The following is a 19507-nucleotide window of genomic DNA, read 5'->3' on the forward strand; positions in this document are numbered from 1 at the left end:
TCCCAGATGCGATAAATGTTTGTTTCAAAACGCTAATATAACACATTCATTTGTAGGATGTACAAAGTTGAATAAATTTTGGAGTGATATATTTGATATATTTACAAAGCTCTTCAAGTCAAGAATAGAACCCAAAATGGAATGGATTATATTTGGAATAATAGGAGAAGATACCAATTTAAATAAAGACCAAAATGTTTTTTTTAATTATGGGTTAATAATTGGAAAGAAATTGATACTTAAATTTTGGAAAAATACAGCTATACCAACTGTTAAAATGTGGATTAGGAATATGATGGACATAGCACGCCTTGAAGAAGTGAGACTCCGACTAATAGATAAATATGACCAATTCTTAAGGAGTTGGTCTCCTTTCATCGACTTTTTGGAATCATGTGATTCAGCGGTACCATAAGGATTGCTGATTTCAGTTCATGACGTGGATAGATCTACATCTCCGAATATAGATTTGAAAAATTCTCTTTTAAGGGGCCTTCTCTTCTATTTCTACTTTCCACCTTTTCTTTTTTATTTTATTTTTTTATTTTTATTTTTTCACGTTTTTCTACTTTCTACCATCTATTTTTCCACTCTTTCCCCTTTCTATTGTTTTCTTTTTCTTGTCTTGCTTACTTCCTTCTCATAACATAAAACCAGAGGTTGTACATGGAATGGATTACGGTATGACATAGTTGGCACCTAAAATTAGGTGCCACTGTATTGTTTTGTATTGTATTAACTTCTAATAAAATAAACAAAAAAAATAAAAAACAAAAAAAAGAGGCAGTTCTACCTCCCATTAATTAGGATAAAGACTACACTAGGCAATAAACTAAAATGTATAGGTGACTGATGACTGTGAAAATGTTCATTCAATTTCCTGGTAGGTTGCACTCTATGCAACCATTGGCTTCTGAAGCCTATTGTAATGGATGTCTTCCTGTAAAAAGACGGCTCAGGCAATAATCAGATAAAACTTATTCAAAACATCAAAGCAAAGACAATTTAGAAGCTGATTGAAGGAACCACAACTTGAGCATTGTGCAGGTTCTCAGAGAAAAGGCTGGAGGGTAACTTATTTGTTGTATGGAGAGGGTGGAGAGGGTGGCGGATTTCCGCTTCCTGGGAATCCATATTGAGGAGGACCTGACGTGGAGCGTGAACACCTCTGCGCTGCTGAAAAAGGTCCAGCAGAGACTGCACTTCCTGAGGGTGCTCAGGAAGAACAACATCACTCAGAGACTGCTGCTGTCCTTTTATCGGTGCTCCATTGAGAGCCTCCTAACATACTGTGTATGCGTATGGTACACCAGCTGCACAGCGGCTCAGAGGAAAGCGCTCCAGAGGGCCATTGACAACGCCCAGAGGATTGTCGGATGCCCTCTCCTTACCTTGGAGGACTTACACAGTTCCCGCTGCATCAAAAAATCCCAGAGTATTATAAAGGACATTTCCCACCCCGGACACTCCCTGTTTGAACTGTTACCGTCAGGCAGACGGTACAGATCTACAAGGACAAGGACAAACAGACTTAAAAACAGTTTTTACCCCACTGCTATAAAGGCACTAAATGTAGCCGCCAAGGAACGCAGGGGCGATACATACGAAGAGACTGTGAAATCGACAGAAGGATGTAGGGCTGGGTGTTTATGAGTGCTATTTTTATGATATTTATTTTAGTTGTTTATCTTTTAAAATATTTTACCTTGTATGTATCGTTAGCTTTTAGAAATGTTTGAATGGTGCACTGACTGGCTGACATTTTATAATTTCGTTGTACATGGTTCATGTTACAATGACAATAAAGAAACTATTCTATTCTATATTCTATTCTATTCTATTCAGCATTTGCAATGTGAACCAATTCTTGAAGCTTCATTCTTGTAGCAATAAGAACCTCAAACAATCAGATCATCGATCAGATTATCTGCGTTTAACTCTTGGATGATAAATAATTAGCCAGAATATGGAGCAAATTCTTACAAAATGTATTGCATCTTATACACCCAACAAAGGACATAGGTGGTGCCTTGTTTTAATGTCTCATCCAAGCCAGTAACTCAGATTTGGAGTTCAGCTTGATCATGTGTTCAAGTCTCTGAGCACAACTTTCTGGCTCAATAAACAAAACTATTATCATAGCTGTTAGAAAATTGCTATATGTTGGGACGATGCAAGACACAAGAGATCAGGGAATGCATTGAAGGCTGAAGAAGATTGTACAGTCAGAGTAAGGGATTATTGTGAAGATCCACAGACAAAGATGAGGGCCCTGAATTAAGTTTGTCAAGAAAAACAGAGTGGTGTCTGTGTACTTCACAAATAGAACAGAGGCAGATCTAACAACCCTTTTGTAGAAACTACTTTTAAAAAATGTACTGATTTGCATAAAAACCACATACACATATGCTACTCGATGAACAAAAATCAGGTAAAGTAGCAGACCGACAAACATTCAATATACACATACCAAACTGCAACTCAAGCTAGCATGTACTGGCCGTTGGTTATTCTGAGTGTAATACAAATTAGACCAACTAAAAATCTATCATGTCCCATGACCAATTTCCATTCATATTGGCTACACAGAATATTTAATAACCCTTGTAGAAGGTAAATTAGAGAAGTTAATTGAGCACCCTGTTGAAACAAAGTTGGCTGGCAGTCAAATCGTTCCATTTTGCTTGAATGCGTAACCAATCAGTCAGACGACGAAATTGCTTAATTAACTAGCTTCAATGATTTTTGGTCCAGTAAACAGGGTTCCCAGGGATAGTGTTACACACGGTGATCTGAGTGTCCTGGAAAAGACTAATGGTATGATTTTGTTTGTGCTTTGATTTAACACCTCATAGACAGGATGATGTTTCAGCTTGAAAGTCTCTGTGGATCCTACCTCTCGCATGTTATACCAGATAGTCCAATACCGATAGACTATCCCATAGATCAGGGGTGTCAAATTACCGGCCCGTGGGCCGAAGGGGTCCAATCCGCCCCGCGGGATGATTTGGGGGAAAAAAAGTGTATTCACGCCCATTTATTATGTATCTGTACGGCAGCTGCTCTCTCTCGTCACTCTCTCTCTCTCGCCACTCTCTCTCCCACTCGCCTGTGCTACCTGCTGCGTGGCAGGGGCGCTCCCATCCTCCGCCCCGTGATTGGCCCACAGTTGCCATGGGGATGGTTGCCCTCGGCAACCGCTGTCAAACAGACAAGATGGCGGCGCTGAGCTCCCCTTAGCCTCGGGCTGGCTGACTGACGTTCGCGCGTGCACAACTTATTCGGCCCGCATGAAGTCGCATTTTGCCCAATCCGGCCCGTGACCTAAAATGAGTTTGACACCCCTGCCATAGATAGTCCAATACCCAAGTGTTATTCTTTTGAGTCCTATCTGATTCCAACTTTTGTCTCATTATTTGTTTCCCTCTTGGCAGACTGCTCATTTCATCTAGATCTTGGAGGAACTCACTTATCAAGTTAAATACCACCTAAACCATGGTAAACATAATCAACAAGCAGCCAAAATCTGTCCCTACCTCCGTCTCTGCATTCTTGCCAGGGATCAATCACATCGCCACAATTTCAGTTATTTACAATGGAGTGTTATTCAATCTTGAATGGCTCCTCCATCCAAATGCATCTTAATTCCAACCCTCGTGTTGCAGAACCATCAAGACTCAAGTACTTTAAGCAAAGTTTATTAGCATGGACTGAGGACCAGTATCACATAGAAAACAAAGAGTCAGAATGAATGGTCATTTTCAAGCTGGTAATATGTGAATCGTGGAGTGGCCCAGGTTCAATTCCTAACCCTCAACAGCTCACTGTTATATCAATGGCCTGGAGTAGAGGCAAAGGGTGGGTTATCCAAGTTTGCCTCACAAAGCCAGATAGCACTGACAGCTGATTTTCTGTTTGCCCAAATCTGGCTGTCCGAGATAATTAGACAATTTGATGGGATAAACAGGGAAATACCTCCCTTCATGAAAGGCGACAAAAAGGATGAAATCACATGACATTTGGAGCAAGGCAATACTCCAAGAAAACCTGGATAATTCTAGCACCAATTGCTCCGGAAAGCTATTGAGGCTTGAAGTTTAATAAGGTCAATAGAGTTTAAAAGAAGGGTATGAAAAACACAAAAGGAAGCTTTGCCGTTCAGAGCATACTCTTCAAGATTCAACAACATAAAGGCATTCCCCTACCATGTCTCGGTACCTGCTGATCCTTAAACTAACAATTCCATAATATCCAAAACATCTATCAAGCTCAGCCCTGATTACATTCAACAACTTGTGCAACCACATCAAAAGGTGGAAATTTTCACAAAGACTTACAGTACTGAAAGAAGAAATTTCCCAACCCATTTCTAATAACCTTATAATCTCATCAATTTATCTTGTATTTTTTTCACCACAACAATTTATTTCCTTCATTCAGTTCCTTGTTTTCGCTAGATTTTTAGCTCACTGGTATTTCTGGCATGCAGACAGAGAACAAAGCAGTTGTTTAATTAATTTGCTGTTTCCTTATTTTCCATTATGAATTCTCTTGTCTGGAACATTGCCTTTTATTGTGAAGGAGTTGGAGTTTAAGAACAGGGATGTTTTCTTTCCGTTATATAGGGTGTTGATGAGGCCACACCTGGAATACTATGCAGTTTAGGTCTCCTCGCCCAAAAATGTAGCATTAGAGGCAGCTAAAGGAGATTCACCAGGCTATCTCCTTGATCAAGAGGGTTCTCCTATTATGAGAGGTTAGTCAGGATGGGTCGGTATTCCCTGAAGTTAATGAGAAGAGGGGCGGGAACACAAGACTGTAGAATCTTGAGCAAAAGACAAAATGCATCATGGAGGAAATGGACAAACGTTTCAGTTTAAAATGCTTCAAGAATGAAGAGTGATTTTATTCAAACATACAACACCCTAAGCGGACTTGACGGGTAAGTGTTGAGATCTTTTAACCAGGAGATATAGTTAAAAGATATGGGGTTGGTTATTTAAAATTGAGGCACTTTGAAATGTCTTCTGTCAGAGGATATTGATTCTCTGGTATTCTCTGCCTCTGTGGTTGGCCTAGGCCAGATCATTAGATACATTCAAGGCACAGGTAGAAAGTAAGGAATGAAGGGTTATAGCTGTCTGGTACACGAGTTGAGGCCAGCAGAAATTAGTTATGATCACAGGGAACGGGGAGCATGTTTGAGAACCTAATGTCTACTTTTGGCCCTATTTTTATGTGAAGGGACACGCATTTTCCCTCACGAACCTTTCTCTTTTTTACATATCTGTTGATGCTTTTAGTTTGCTTCAACTTCAATAGAGCCCTACATCCCAAAATGCATCACTTCACACTTCGAGAGATTAACTTCTACCAGTCATTGCCCTGGCCAATATACAATTTGATCAATATCATTTTGTAGCTAAGACTTCACTATAAACACCACCATCAATTTTCACATAATCTGCAAATTATACATTGATATTTAATTATTTAATGTACAAGCACAACAACATCCTATCCAGATGCATTGCTGATCAGTATGGCAACTGCTCTGCCCAAAATCACAAGAAATTAAGAGTTGTGAGCACAGCCTAATCCATCACAGAAACCAGCCTCCCTGCTATCGACACCATTTATATTTTACGTTCCCTCAATAAGGCAGCCGACATAATCAAGGACCATTCACACCCCGGTCATTTTCCCTTCCCTCCTTTCCCATTGGATTGAAGATACAAAAGATTTAAAACATGTAACCAAATTCTGCAACAACTTCTTCCACACTGTTATCAGACCCTTGAACTCTTTACATGCTAGGGATGAATTTCAGGATCTTGCAACCTAACTCGTTGCACTTTTACTGTACCTGCAACACTAAATTATGCACACTGTTTAGTTTTCTCTTTCACACTACTTATAACACGCTGGATTCCATACAAAACAATTTTCACTATCTCAAATATTAGACAATAATAAACCAATGGCAATCCTCACAATAGCAAACATCCACTATCCCTGTCACCTATTGGCAAGCCAACTTTGATCTAAGGCAATTTGGCAAATTGGATACTATTTCCCAAATTGACTTGGTTCCAAAGGGCTCCAACCTTTTGGAGCAATTCCAATTCTACGTCATGATCTACTGACCCAAGATTGTATCTCACATCTGTAGTGATCTCATCCATTATTAATACCTTTATCCAACTTCCTTTTCATTTTTCCCTATGCTTACCAACTGCTGAATACTCTTATTCAGCCCAATGTGGTTATTTCTCCATAATTGTAATTAGACCATATGCATCTAAACCCATTTCATCAATTCCATTAATTCATCTAAATTGGTGTGAATGCTGCAAGGAGTCAGATAAAACACTTTTAATTTCATCATTTTTTTGTATTTCCAGACCATATTTACTGGTTCCTTTTATTTCTGCTACTTATTTTGTTCAGTCTGAAGGAGGGTCCCAACCCGAAACAGTGTCTGTCCATTCCCTCCAGGTGCTGCCTGACCTGCTGAAGTCCTCCAGCACATTTTGTTTTGCTCAGGATTCCAGCACCTACAGTTTCTTGTGTCTCCATTTATCTTGTTACTATTTTTCTAACTTCCCCACTTCTTGTTTTATTTTTCCGGAATAAATATAAAAATGCTGGAAACACTCAACAGGTTTGGCAGAAACTGGGGAAATAGAAACAGTTAACATTTCAGATCTGGAATCCTTCATTGCAATTGGGAAAAAGAGACATAAAATTAATCTAAAGTGGGAGAGGTATTTAGAGTGAAGGAAATATCTATACTAGGCAATATGTTAACAGGGTCAACTTTCAGACATTAATCTTCATTCTCCATATAATGTATTGTAAATAGGTAAGGGAAAAAAAAGAGCAAAATGCTAACAATTCCCCACTAACATCCCCTTGCCGAATTCCCCACTAACATCCCCTTGCCAAACAAGTTTGGCAGGTTCTGGCCTCAAATTCCTCTGTTCTGAAGAAAGCAAAAATAGAAGTAGATGTGTTTGAAATGCTGTTGCTAATAAATTCATATGCATAACTTAAATTTCTACCATATAAAATGTTTAATCTATCATTTAGACACATCTGTATTACTATACTGGAGGCAGAAGAGACTGCAAATGCACACTATCCTACACACACCAGGAACATTTTTTAGTTGTACCAAGCCAATTAACCTACAAACCTGTACGTCTTTGGAGTGTGGGAGAACCAAAAAACAAGAGGCCTGGAAAAACCTAGCAGGCTAGGCAGCTGTAGGGAGATGAACAGATGTATTGGGTTAGGATCTTTTCAGATTGAAGGTCTAAACCCAAAACATTGTCTATCCGTCTCCCTCGCTAGTTGTTGCATGACCTGCTGAGTTCCTCCAGCACTTTGCTTTTTGTATTATTATACTTGTTGACTCAGTGAGATGTCACAGTGACTATGCAGAAAAATAAAAGTACTTATCCGGCTTTCATGTTCATGTCTGAAGAAATGAACCTCTCTCCAAAGATGCTGCCTGTCCCACTGAGTTGCTCCAGCTTTTTGTGAATAACTTCAAGTTCTTATAATGTGTTATGTCCTTCTGGAAGCTGACTCTGGTCCATAGGTTTTTGTGACCCTTTATCGCCTCTTATAATAGCCTTCACCATAATGTATAGTTGACTTTCATTTTTAAACACTGCCTCAAATACAGAGTAGGTGGAGATTACACTGAGTGGGTTTTAGGCGAGGTGAAGGAATTAGGTCTCGGGTCAGGTGCCTATTTGCTCGACACCTACTCGTGAGGCACTTGTGATGTTTCTGAACATAGTTCATTCAGTTTGTGAAACAAATAGCGATTACTCAATTACGAGTTTGTGATTTTTATGACTGTTTAATCGGTGCGATAAACAAAACGATAGAGGCAACACAATCCGCCGCTTTAAATACAAGTTGACGGAATTAAACCTGCAAACTCCCCCGCCCTTCTCCCCTCAACAGGTTATCGTTGTCCCGCCCACTACCCCCGCATCCACCGGCTCTCTCACTCCCCCTCCCTCCAGGAGCTCTTTGCACCAGGCTCTGGTCAGCCCTCGTCCCTCAACTCGCCCCAGCCCAGGCAGCTCCCAGTCCTGAGGGCTACCGTCCTTCCCTCTGATGGCCAGCGATCCCGCGTCTCCCCGGGGCTGGACACCCCACTAGGCCAGGACACCCCCTTCCCAGTTCCCCGTCCCCTCTCCCGGCCGCAAGTTGATCCCGGCGGCGGGGACACCACGACCACCACCGGTGGGGCACGCTGCCGCTCACTGACTGACCTTTGAAGTTGAGATGCGCGGCCAGCTTGATCCTCACTTCGCCGGAGATGAGCTCGCCGGGGCCATACACCACTTTGTTGTTCCTCAGCGTCAACAGCAACTCCTGAACTTTCCCCATGGCCGCCCGCCCGCCGCCGGACTCTGCCGTCACCCGCGGCGCGCGCCCGTCCGTCCGTCCTTCCGCCCGCCGCCTGACGTCAGCGCGCCAACAATCCCGCACGAGGCTCCGCCAGTGACAGTTGGCGGAGCCTCGGCCTAACGGTGACCCGCTGCCCCAGACCAGGTAGTGTCCGTTAGTGACGGTGACCCGCTGCCCCAGACCAGGTAGTGTCCATTAGTGACGGTGACCCGCTGCCCCAGACCAGGTAGTGTCCATTAGTGACAGTGATCCAGACCAGGCAGTGTCCGTTATTGACAGTGACCCGCTGCCTCAGATCAGGTAGTGTCCATTAGTGATGGTGACCCGCTGCCTCAGATCAGGTAGTGTCCATTAGTGATGGTGACCCGCTGCCCCAGACCAGGTAGTGTCCGTTAGTGACGGTGACCCAGTGATCCAGACCAGGTAGTGTCCGTTAGTGACGGTGACCCGCTGCCCCAGATCAGGTAGTGTCCGTTAGTGACGGTGATCCAGACCAGGCAGTGTCCGTTAGTGACAGTGACCCGCTGCCCCAGACCAGGTAGTGTCCATTAGTGACAGTGACCCAGACCAGTCAGTATCCAGTGTTAGTGACGGTGACCCACTGCCTCAGACCAGGTAGTGTCCATGGGTGACTGCGACCCACTGCCTCAGACCAGGTAGTGTCTGTTAAGACAGTGACCCAGACATAGAAACATAGAACATAGGTGCAGGAGGAGGCCATTTGGCCCTTCGAGCCAGCACCGCCATTCATTGTGATCATGGCTGATCATCCACAATCAGTAATGCGTGCCTGTCTGCTCCCTATATCTGGTGACCCAGACCAGGCAATGTCCGTTAGTGACAGTGACCCACTGCCTTAGACCAGGTAATGCCCATTAGTGATGGTGACCCAGGCCAGGTAGTGTCCGTTAGTGACGGTGACCCGCCGTCTCAAACCAGGTAGTGTCCATTAGTGACGGTGATCTGGTAACCCAGACCAGGTTGTGTCCGTTAGTGATGGTGATCCAGACCAGGCAGTGTCTGTTAGTGATGGTGACCCAGACCAGGTAGTGTCCATAGTTAAGGTGATCTAGACTAGGTAGTGTCTATTAGTGATGGTGACCCAGACCTGGTAGTGTCCGCTAGTGATGGTGACCCAGACCAGGTAATGTCTGTTAGTGGAGTCTGGGCCCCGGGTGGCGACCGAGACCGAGTCTGTGGAACGGTCTCGACCCGTCACCCATTCCTTCTCTCCAGAGATGCTGCCTGTTCCGCTGAATGAATACCGAGTCTGTGGAAAGGTCTCGACTCGTCACCCATTCCTCCTTTCCAGAGATGCTGCCTGTTCCGCTGAATGAATCGCAATGAATACTCCAGCATTTTGTATCTATCTTTGGTTTAAACCAGCATCTGCAGTTCCTTCTTACACACCGAGACCAGGCAGCCTCCGTTAGTGGCGATGTCCCGGTGCCTCAGAACAGGTAGTGTCTGTTCGCGGAGTCTGACCCGGGGCGATGACTGAGACCAGGTAGTCTCCATTACTCCGTTAGTAGAGTCCAGACACCGGGCGGTGACTGGGTACCTCAGACCAGATAGTGGAGTCTGACCCCAGGGCAGTGACTGAAACCAGGTTGTGTCCGTTAGGGGAGCCCGGGCCGGGGGTGGTGACCGAGACCAGGTCATGTTTGTAGTGGAGTTTGACCCCAGGAAGGTGACAGGGAGCCTGGGCCTAGTGGGGGGCCAGACCAGCAGTGACCTGGTACCTCAGCCAGGTTAGACACAAAATGTTGGAGTAACTCCGGGACAGGCAGCATCTCTTGATAGAGGCAATGGGTGATCTCTCGGGTTGAGACCCTTCTTCACTGGCGGACTGGCCAGGGTGTCAGCTTGCCCGATGGCAAGTGGGCCCCTGATGAAGTGGGCCCCCTATATCAAGTGGGCCCCTGATGAAGTGGGCCACCTTTGTCTCCTGGCAACCAATATTTTTAGACCCTGTCCGCCCACTGCCCTTCTTCAGATCCCTCAGACATTGTGAAAAATTGCAGCAGGATCTTAATTGATTAGCCAAGTGGGCTGAGGAATGGTTGATGGAATTTAATACAGAGAAATGTGAGGTGTTACATTTTGTGAAGCTTAACATGGGCAGGACTTACACAGTGAATGTTAGGGCTCTGGGAAGTGTTGTAGAACAGAGGGATCTAGGAGTGCAGGTGCATGGTTCCTTGACGGTGGAGTTGCGTGTAAATGTTCAAAAAGGCTTTCGGCACATTAGGCTTCCATCAGTCAGTATTGTGTATAGAAGTTGGGAGGTCATGTTGCGGTTGTATAAGATGTTGGAGAGGCCGCATTTAGAGTATTGTGTTCAGATGTGGGCACCTTGTTATTGGAATTATGTTGTCAAGCTGGAAAGGGTTTAGAGAACATTTTCAAAGATGTTGCCAGGACTAGAGGGTCTGAGCTTTAGGGAGAGGTTGAGTCGGCTGGAAACTCTATTGCTTGGAGAGCAGGAGGTTGAGGGGTGATCTTACGGTGATCTGTATAAAATCATGAAAGAATACATCAGGTATAATACAAAGAGTCTCTTGCCCAGAGTAGGTGAATCGAGGACCTGAAGACATAAGTTTAAGGCGAAGTGGAAAAGATTTAATAGGAATCTTGGTAACTTTTTCACACAAAGAGTGGTGGGTGTATGGAACAAGCTGCCAGAGGAGATAGTTGAGGTAGGAACTATCCCAACATTTAAGACAGTTACATGGATAGGACAGGTTTGGAGGGATATGGACCAAATGTGGGCAAGTGGGACTAGTGCAGCTGGGCCATGTTGGCTAGTGTGGGCAAGTGGGCTGAAAGGCCTATTTGCACTGTATCACTCTGCTCCATGACAGATTTGGATATAGTTTAGTCTTGCAGGTCATCACTTTGAAGCATCAAATTAATTAATCTTACAACAAAACTGCCTCAGCTAATGAATATTTCTGTTTAATTTCAGATTTCCATCATCTGCTGTAGTTGCCTCTGGCCAAGATTCATCCCTCAATCAATGTTATTTAAACAGACACAATAAGCTGGAGTAACTCAGAAGGTCAGGCAGCATCTTGTATTGTATTATATTCAAATTTATTGTCATTGTCTCAATTAGAGACAACAAAATTAATTTCCCTTTACAGTCAGTATCATAAAAATAAATAAATAATAAATAATAAAACATATTAAAAATAAAATAGAATTTAAAAAAAAGCACAAGCACAGAAAGTCCATGACACAACATAACACAATGGCACCAAGGTGAGGAAGGCACCATAGTCCAGCCAGCCTCCTCCGATCTTCCCAGATGTTCACCCGTGGTCGGGGCCTTCCGAGCACCCGCAGTCGCCACCCCGGGCGGCCCGATGCTCAGGCCCTCTCGCCGGGCTGATGGAACGCCGACGCCGAACCCCGACGGTGAAAATCCTCCTCAGCGGCCCGGTCCTCCCGATCAGCCGCCTCCCACCGGAGTCCGCAGCTCCCGAGTCTGCAGGCCAAGCCGGGCAGAGTCGCAGGACCCCACGATGTTTGTCAGCGCCGCCTGCGTTGGGAGCTCCGCGAACCACAGCTCCAGGATGTCGGTGCCGCAGGCCCAGCACTCCGGGCTCCAGACGGCGATCCCTGGTAAGGCATCGCCAGCCCCGCGATGTATCAGCGCTGTCCTGCCGCTGCTGGAGCTCTGGTCGGTCCAGGCAGGAAAGGCCGTGCCAATCCAGTAGGTAGGCCGCTGGGGGGGGCGAGAGCGAGGACGCGACTCGAATAATAGTCGCGTCCTCTCCAGGAAGCGACTGAAGGACGGTATCCCCCTTACCGTACCCTCTTCCCCCACATCAAAACATAAAAATAAAATAAAAAACACACTTCAACATAACAAAAAAAACGAAAAAACAAAAAGATACCAGGCTGAAGGTGGAGGCAGCTGGCACCAGCGCCACCGGAAGTACAACTGGAGAAAAGGAATAGGTAACATTTCGGATCGAGACCTTTCTTCAGACAGAGTCAGGGGAGTGGGAAAGAGAAATATGAAAAGGTACATAGAACAAATGAATGTTAGATATGTAAAACAAATCAAAGTCAGCAATGACAATCAAGGAAAAGTAGAGTCCACAATGGTCCAGTGTTTAGCTGTGGGGAAGGTGATAACGAGTGATGCAAACAGTGAAACTCAGCAGAACGATAGTGAAACTATTATGATGACTAGGGTGGGGGAGAGACGGAGAGAGGGTTAGAAAAATCAATATTCATACTACTGGATTGTAAGCTGCCCAAGGGAAATATGAGGTGCTGTTCCTCCAATTTGAGTTTGGCCTCACTCTGACAGTTGACGAGGCCCAGTTGACAACCAGGTGATCGCGTAGGCCTAGGCAGGCTGAGCAAGGTGTTCAGCGAAAAGATCGGCCAATCTGGTTTGGTCGCTGCAGCATTGCTGTTTGTGTGGCGTTGCTAAGCATAAATTAGTTGTTGACTTTTTTTTGTTTAGAATGTTGACTACTTCAAAAGTACTTTGTTGGCTTTCAAATGCAGTGAGCCATCCTGAGCCTTTCTATTTTCCCCCTGTTGTTAAGCAGTTGCACTATGTTATTTTGTGTGCTTGATCAAATTCAGGTCGCTTTACAGTTTGTTGGCTCTGCAGCTGTTCGTCAGTTGTGCATCGGGTGCACCACAGTTCCCTGCCACCATTTTCTTTCACCCACTCCCCATCTGGCTATCTATCAAATTGATGAAAAATTGATGTGCTATTATAATTTGACGAATTACTAAACATTTTTGTGTTGCCAATGTAAAACCCAGCTTCAATTGGAAGCTGTGAGTGGACAGAATATTGATGTAAGCATCAGGTAATCTGCGATGTGTCATGTGAATAAAATATATGATTTATGGTTTTGGATACGTCATTTCAGATTATACTTTGTACAACAATTTATAGGAAAATAAGGTAAATGACGAGCTGACATTTTTATTACATGTTTGTTCACTAAAAGCATCTAAATGATCGGTTGTCGGGTGTAGCTCAAACATAAGCTGATGAATGGTTAAGCAGGCAAACTAATTGGTTGAGTCTTTTTGAGTATCATTGCTGAAATAACAACATTTCTAGTTGAGTAAACTATAAGGAGTTTGTATGTTCCTCTCTGCGACCGCGCGGGTTTTCTCCGGGTGTTCCCGTTTCCTCCCACATTCCAAAGAAGTACAGGTTTGTAGATTAATTTGCTTCGGTAAAGTTGGCCCTCATGTGTAGCATAGTGCTAGTGTACGGGCGATCGCTGGTCAATGGTGACTCGATCGACCAAAGGGCCTGTTTCTGCGCTGTATCTCTAAAGTAAACAAAACGGAACTAATCTCTAAATTTAATGAAATTTTATTCTCATTCTTAATGGGTGCTGAGTTAAGAATCTATCCACAAACCTACCTCAGCTCCCGCCACCTGATTTGTTTGTGGTTCCCACACTGGGCTCATTGGCTGCCTCAGAAACCACAAAATTAAAAGATCCAACACTGAACCCTGAGGCATACCATTAGTCACAGGCCTCCTGTCTGGAAAGCAACCTTCCACCATCACCCTCTACTTCCTTCCATTAAGCCATTACCAATGGTCATATTTATGGTAAAGGTCTCTGTGAAAGTTAGTAAAATAGTAGGTTGATGTATTCTTTGGCATATTTAACATCAGTATTAGAAGTGAGTGTATTTTCCACACAAAGACCTGCTCGAAATAATTTATGTGCACCTAGACAGGTGCTTTACACATTTTCAGAAGCAACAAGAACAATTTTATTTAAAGAGGACTTTCAATACAGCAAAATATACCATTGCACTTACCAAATATAGTAGTGAATGATGTTTGACACCAACTCAGGGGAGAAGATATTTGCCAAAGGTTAAGTCATAGTGCCCAGACTCAAGGAGTGTCCATTCGAGGTAAACGTGTTTGAGGGACGGAGTGGTTTGGGCAGAAATCCCACTGTATCCCTGTGGTGCAGTGATTAAATTAGGGATGGCCAAAATTGAGGAATTCTATTACCTTAGAGGATGGTAGAGATAATGAAGACAACAGAGATGAGAATGGTGAAGTCAAAGTCATTCAGCACAGAAACGGGATCTTCAGCCCAACTTGTCCATGTCGATCAATAAAAACATCCGTGAGAACCGTATGCCTGGCCTATAACCCTCTAATCTTTATTTTCAAGCACCTTCCCACATCTCTTTTAAATCTTGTTATTGTATCCGCCTTAACTTCTTCATCTGGCATTCCTGTTGGATACCCATCACCCTTTGCGTGAAAAGGTTGCCGCTCGGGTTCCTATTAAATCTTTCCCCTCATCTTACACCTAGGTCCTCTAGTTCATTCCCCTGCCCTAGGAAAAAGTATCTGTACATTCACCCTATCCAGTCCCCTCATGATGTTGTACACATCCCTGAAATCACCAGTCAGCCTCTCTCACTCCAAGGAATAACCTAGCAACATCCTCATAAGTCTTTGCATTTTTTCCAGCTTAATGGCACAATTCCTATTGCAGGACGACCTAAACTGATCATAATACCCCACGTGGGGCCTCACCACTGGCTTGTACAACTGTAACATGACGTCCCAACTTCTATACTCATTTCTCTGACTGATGAAGGCCAGCATGTCAATTGCCTTTACCACCCTATCTACGCAGTCAGAGGGAGAGCATGCAAAGTCCACACAGACGGGTCCAAACTCAGGAACGAACCCTGATCACAAGAGCTGTAAAGCAGCAGTGCTATGAACTGCATCAGTACATTGCTCTACATTCTAATATATGTACAGCAGAACCCAAAGGACATAAGACAATGTTTCAGCTCTCATTTGTTGAAGCCAGTCTGAAAATAGCGCACTTCACAAATTATGCTATGTTATGTAACAAAATGCAAGTAAAAATCTGTAAACAATGAACAAAATTATTCCATTGTTGGTATGTATGCCAGAAGAGGATTGTAGTGTATGTGAATGAAAAACTTAAATAATTTGAATGCATCTATGAATATCAAACAAAATAAATAAATGTCAGATATCCTGATTCCAATTTCAACTCCTTTGCAAGAGCAGGGCAAAAGGGGTGATTTTGGAAGAGGTAATAAAAGGACTCATTGGATTCAATATTATAATATAATTTTACACTTTAGATCATTTTCTTGGTCTCAGTATACATCTATGAATCATGAACACATTTAGCAGCTCAATTTCAGAAAATAAACATGGTTAGTTGATTTGGAATCTGAGGCCAGTTTTACTTTGATGGGCTGGTACAAATTAGACAAGGAAAATGAAACATAAAGAACACCAGTGGGTATGATTGGTACCAATCAAATGTACAAAGTCTTACCCGGTGCCAAAATTACATGGCTATGAGTTCTGGCTCAAAGTAGAGGAAAGCCCTGCCTGTGCTAAGTATGGGCAACTGTTGATTAAAATGCCCTGCAATCACAGGAGTTTCATTTCCATTTGATTATAGATCTTGGGGATTGAGGATTATAGATCTCAAGGATGAAAAGTCTATTTTTAAAAGTTATATAACAGACTAAAGCAATTTTTTGTAGTAAAAACAAAATAATTCCCATTAATGGAAGATAGCACAAATTATGTGCATGAAATCAATTGCAGCTGTGCACGACAGTGTAGTCAGCAGTTTGACAAGCGATTGATTTAATCTTGTCCATGTTGCGTGGCCACAGCTTTATCGTTACATTCAACGTATAAAGATAGTAGAAATGGAGTACCTGTAGTAGATTAATAGATTAAAACTGGCCCTGTAGTCCACTGCATCTTTGCCAACCATCATCCCCATCTATACTAATCCCACTTGCCTATATAAATTTCATATCCCTCTATACCTTGTTTGTTCAAGTACACCTATCCCGATGCCTCATAAATGTCCTGATAATTCCTGTCTCCACCATCTCCTCTGACAGCTAATTCCAGATACCAACTACTGTTGTGAATAAATTATTCCCTCAGATCCCCTTTACACTTCTCTCTCACGTTAAACATATGCCCTCTAGCTTTCAATACTCCTACGAAGGAAGACAGACTCTGGTTATCTACCCTAGGTATGCCTCTCATAATTTTACATACCTCTATCATGCCATTTTCACTCCAGGGAAAACAGATCCAGTCGATCCAAACATCTCCCCTTAACTAAAGTCTTCCACCCCAGACAACATCCTGGTGAATTTCCTCTGCGCTCTCCATTGCAATAACATTCTTTCCACAGCATTATAACCAGAACCGTGCACAATACTCCAAATGTATTCTCAGCAGTGTTTTATTAAGATATAATACAAAACTCGATTCCTATGTTCAATGCTCCAAATATGAAAGCAAGGATGCTGTAAGTCATTATCACCTATCATATCTGCTACTCCGCGAACTATGGACTCAAACCCGAGGTCATCTCTGTTCATCAACATTCCTTAGTGCCTCAAAATTTACTGTATTTGTCCTATCACTATTAGACTTCCCCAAATGCATCACATTGCACTTGTTGACATTAAATTCCACTATGCAAAGCTCTTCCCAACTTTCCATCTGATCTACAAACTTACTCACAATCCATAACTCCACCAACTATTGCATAATTTTGCAAACTTACTAATCATACTTCCTACATTCACATCCAAATAATAAGTCATCCAGCACTGAAAAGGGCCCTTCGGCCCACCTAGTCCATAACAATATTTTGCCCTACTCCAATCCCATTTGCATGAATTAATTCAGATTCAGATTCAGATTCAACTTTATTGTCATTGTGCAGTGTACAGTACAGAGACAACGAAATGCAGTTAGCATCTCCCTAGAAGAGCGACATAAATATGAGCAATAAATAAATCTATTTACGTGCATACAGTCATAGTATTTTTTTCCTGGTGGGAGGAGTGTCCGGGGGGGGGGGGGTGATTGGCAATCACCGAGGTACAGTGTTGAGTAGTGTAACAGCCTCAGGGAAGAAGCTGTTCCTGGACCTGCTGCTCCGGCAACGGAGAGACCTGTAGCGCCTCTCGGATGGTAGGAGGGTAAACAGTCTGTGGTTGGGGCGAGGAACCGGTGATGCGTTGGACAATTTTCACCACCCTCTGCAGTGCTTTCCGGTCGGAGACAGAGCAGTTGCCATACCATACTGTGATACAGTTGGTAAGGATGCTCTCGATGGTGCAGCGGTAGATGTTCACCAGAATCTGAGGAGACAGATGGACCTTCTTTAGTCTTCTCAGGAAGAAGAGACGCTGGTGAGCCTTCTTGACCAGAGTTGAGGTATTGTGGGTCCAAGAGAGGTCATCGGAGATGTTGACCCCCAGGAACCTGAAGCTGGAAACATGTTCCACCTCCGTCCCGTTAATGTGGATGAGGGTGTGCGTGCCGCCCCTAGACTTCCTGAAGTCTACAATGAGCTCCTTGTTGTCAGCGCACCATGCTGCTAGGAGCTGGACCTCCTCCCTATAGGCCGACTCATCGTTGTTGCTGATGAGGCCAATCACCGTTGTATCATCTGCATACTTGATCATGGTGTTAGTACCATGTACAGGTGTGCAGTCGTAGGTGAAGAGGGAGTAAAGGAGGGGGCTCAGCACACAGCCCTGTGGAACGCCAGTGTTCAGGGTGAGGGTTGAAGAGGTGTGCTTGTCTAACCTAACAGGCTGGGGTCTGTTGGTTAGAAAGTCCAGTATCCAGTTGCAGAGGGAGGGGTCGATGCCCAGGTCACCGAGTTTGGTGATCAGTTTAGAGGGTATGATGGTGTTGAATGCTGAGCTGTAATCGATGAACAGCATTCTTACGTAAGTGTCTGTTGTCGAGGTGGGAGAGGGCGGAGTGAAGTGCCATTGAGATGGCATCCTCCGGACTCCTGTTCTTGCGGTAGGCAAACTGATAGGGATCCAATGTGGGGGGTAGGCAGCCTTTGAGGTGTGCCAGGACCAGCCTCTCGAAGCACTTGGTGATGATGGGAGTAAGTGCAACTGGGCGGAAGTCGTTGAGGCTCGCCGCAGTGGAGTGTTTTGGCACCGGCACGATGGAGGTGGTTTTAAGGCACGTGGGCACAACTGCTTGGGCAAGTGACAGGTTGAAGATGTCAGTCCAGACGTCTGTCAGCTGCGCAGCACAGGCCCTAAGGACGCGCCCGGGGATGCCGTCAGGGCCAGCAGCCTTACGTGCATTGGTCCTACTCAGTGCCACGTACACGTCGTAGGGGGTGAGTGTGAGGGGCTGTTTCCTTGTCTATATTTAAGTATATAAATTCCCCTTAAACTTAGCCATTGTATCTGAGTTGTATCTCAATCCCAGTTGCCTTTTCTTGCCATATGTTTCATTTGTTTTCATGCTCAAACATTCAACAACCTTTGTCATCCAGGTTCCCTAATCTTGCCATCTTTTCCATTCACTCGTCATAACCTGCTGTACTTGAACTACTAAATTTATTTTGAACGACTCCCACTTGTCAGATGTAATTTCAAATGCAACCATTGCTCCCAGTCTTCCCATGTTATATTTGTTGCAGCTTTCTCTTGCAATATTGAAATTAACCTTTCCCCTACCTCCCAGACAAGATCTTAACTTGAGGATCAACCTTAATGTTTTGTATGAACACCTTGAAACTTACAGAATTATGGTCACTGTTCCCAAAATGTTCCCCCACCTGCCCAGTCTCATTTCCAAAGAAAAAATCCTTTTAAAACAATAGGACTCTCTACATACTGTTATCAAAAAAATTATTGGGTGCACTCATCAAATTACAATCCATGTACTGAGGCAATCCCAATCAACATTGTGAAAGTTGTGAAAATTACTACTTTAACCTTATTGTTCTTACACCTTTCAGCAATTTACTTGCAGAAGAGATTAACCTGAACAGGAGGTCTTTAGAGACAGGCTCTTCAACCCAACTGGCTAATTTGCAGGCAGGAGACAAGGCAGAGTAGAAGATTTTAAAAGCCATCAGATAGCTGAGCTAGTACGTATGCAGCCATGAGGTGGAGCTGAGCAGCAGTGGGGAAGGTTTTTGTGTGGAGCTGAGCCAATTGACTAACTGAGAGGTACATCAGGTGATAGGAAAGC

The 19507-nt window shown here is 43.8% G+C and overlaps 1 protein-coding gene and 1 long non-coding RNA gene across 4 annotated transcripts in view; one reads left to right on the forward strand and one right to left on the reverse strand.

The window, feature by feature from the left end:
• Positions 1-8463, reverse strand: part of arrdc1 (arrestin domain containing 1) — a 50304-nt gene extending 41841 nt beyond the window's left edge. The window contains exon 1 of the mRNA XM_033049075.1: positions 8295-8463. Coding sequence (XP_032904966.1) covers positions 8295-8412 — 118 coding nt within the window. The 5' untranslated portion in view covers positions 8413-8463. The remainder of the gene's footprint in view (positions 1-8294) is intronic.
• A 14-nt stretch (positions 8464-8477) lies between these two features.
• On the forward strand, positions 8478-9623 carry LOC116990922. Of its 3 annotated transcripts, XR_004416656.1 has the most exons (4): positions 8478-8662; positions 8734-8818; positions 8857-8900; positions 9332-9623. It is a non-coding gene; the product is annotated as an uncharacterized LOC116990922 (long non-coding RNA). The 3 variants fall into 3 exon arrangements; XR_004416655.1 differs by lacking the exon at positions 9332-9623 and having other exon boundaries at positions 8857-8998; XR_004416657.1 differs by lacking the exon at positions 9332-9623 and having other exon boundaries at positions 8775-8818; positions 8857-8998.
• Positions 9624-19507: the final 9884 nt, after the last annotated feature.

The sequence above is a fragment of the Amblyraja radiata genome, chromosome 32, assembly GCF_010909765.2.
Source record: "Amblyraja radiata isolate CabotCenter1 chromosome 32, sAmbRad1.1.pri, whole genome shotgun sequence".
Taxonomy (NCBI): domain Eukaryota; kingdom Metazoa; phylum Chordata; class Chondrichthyes; order Rajiformes; family Rajidae; genus Amblyraja; species Amblyraja radiata.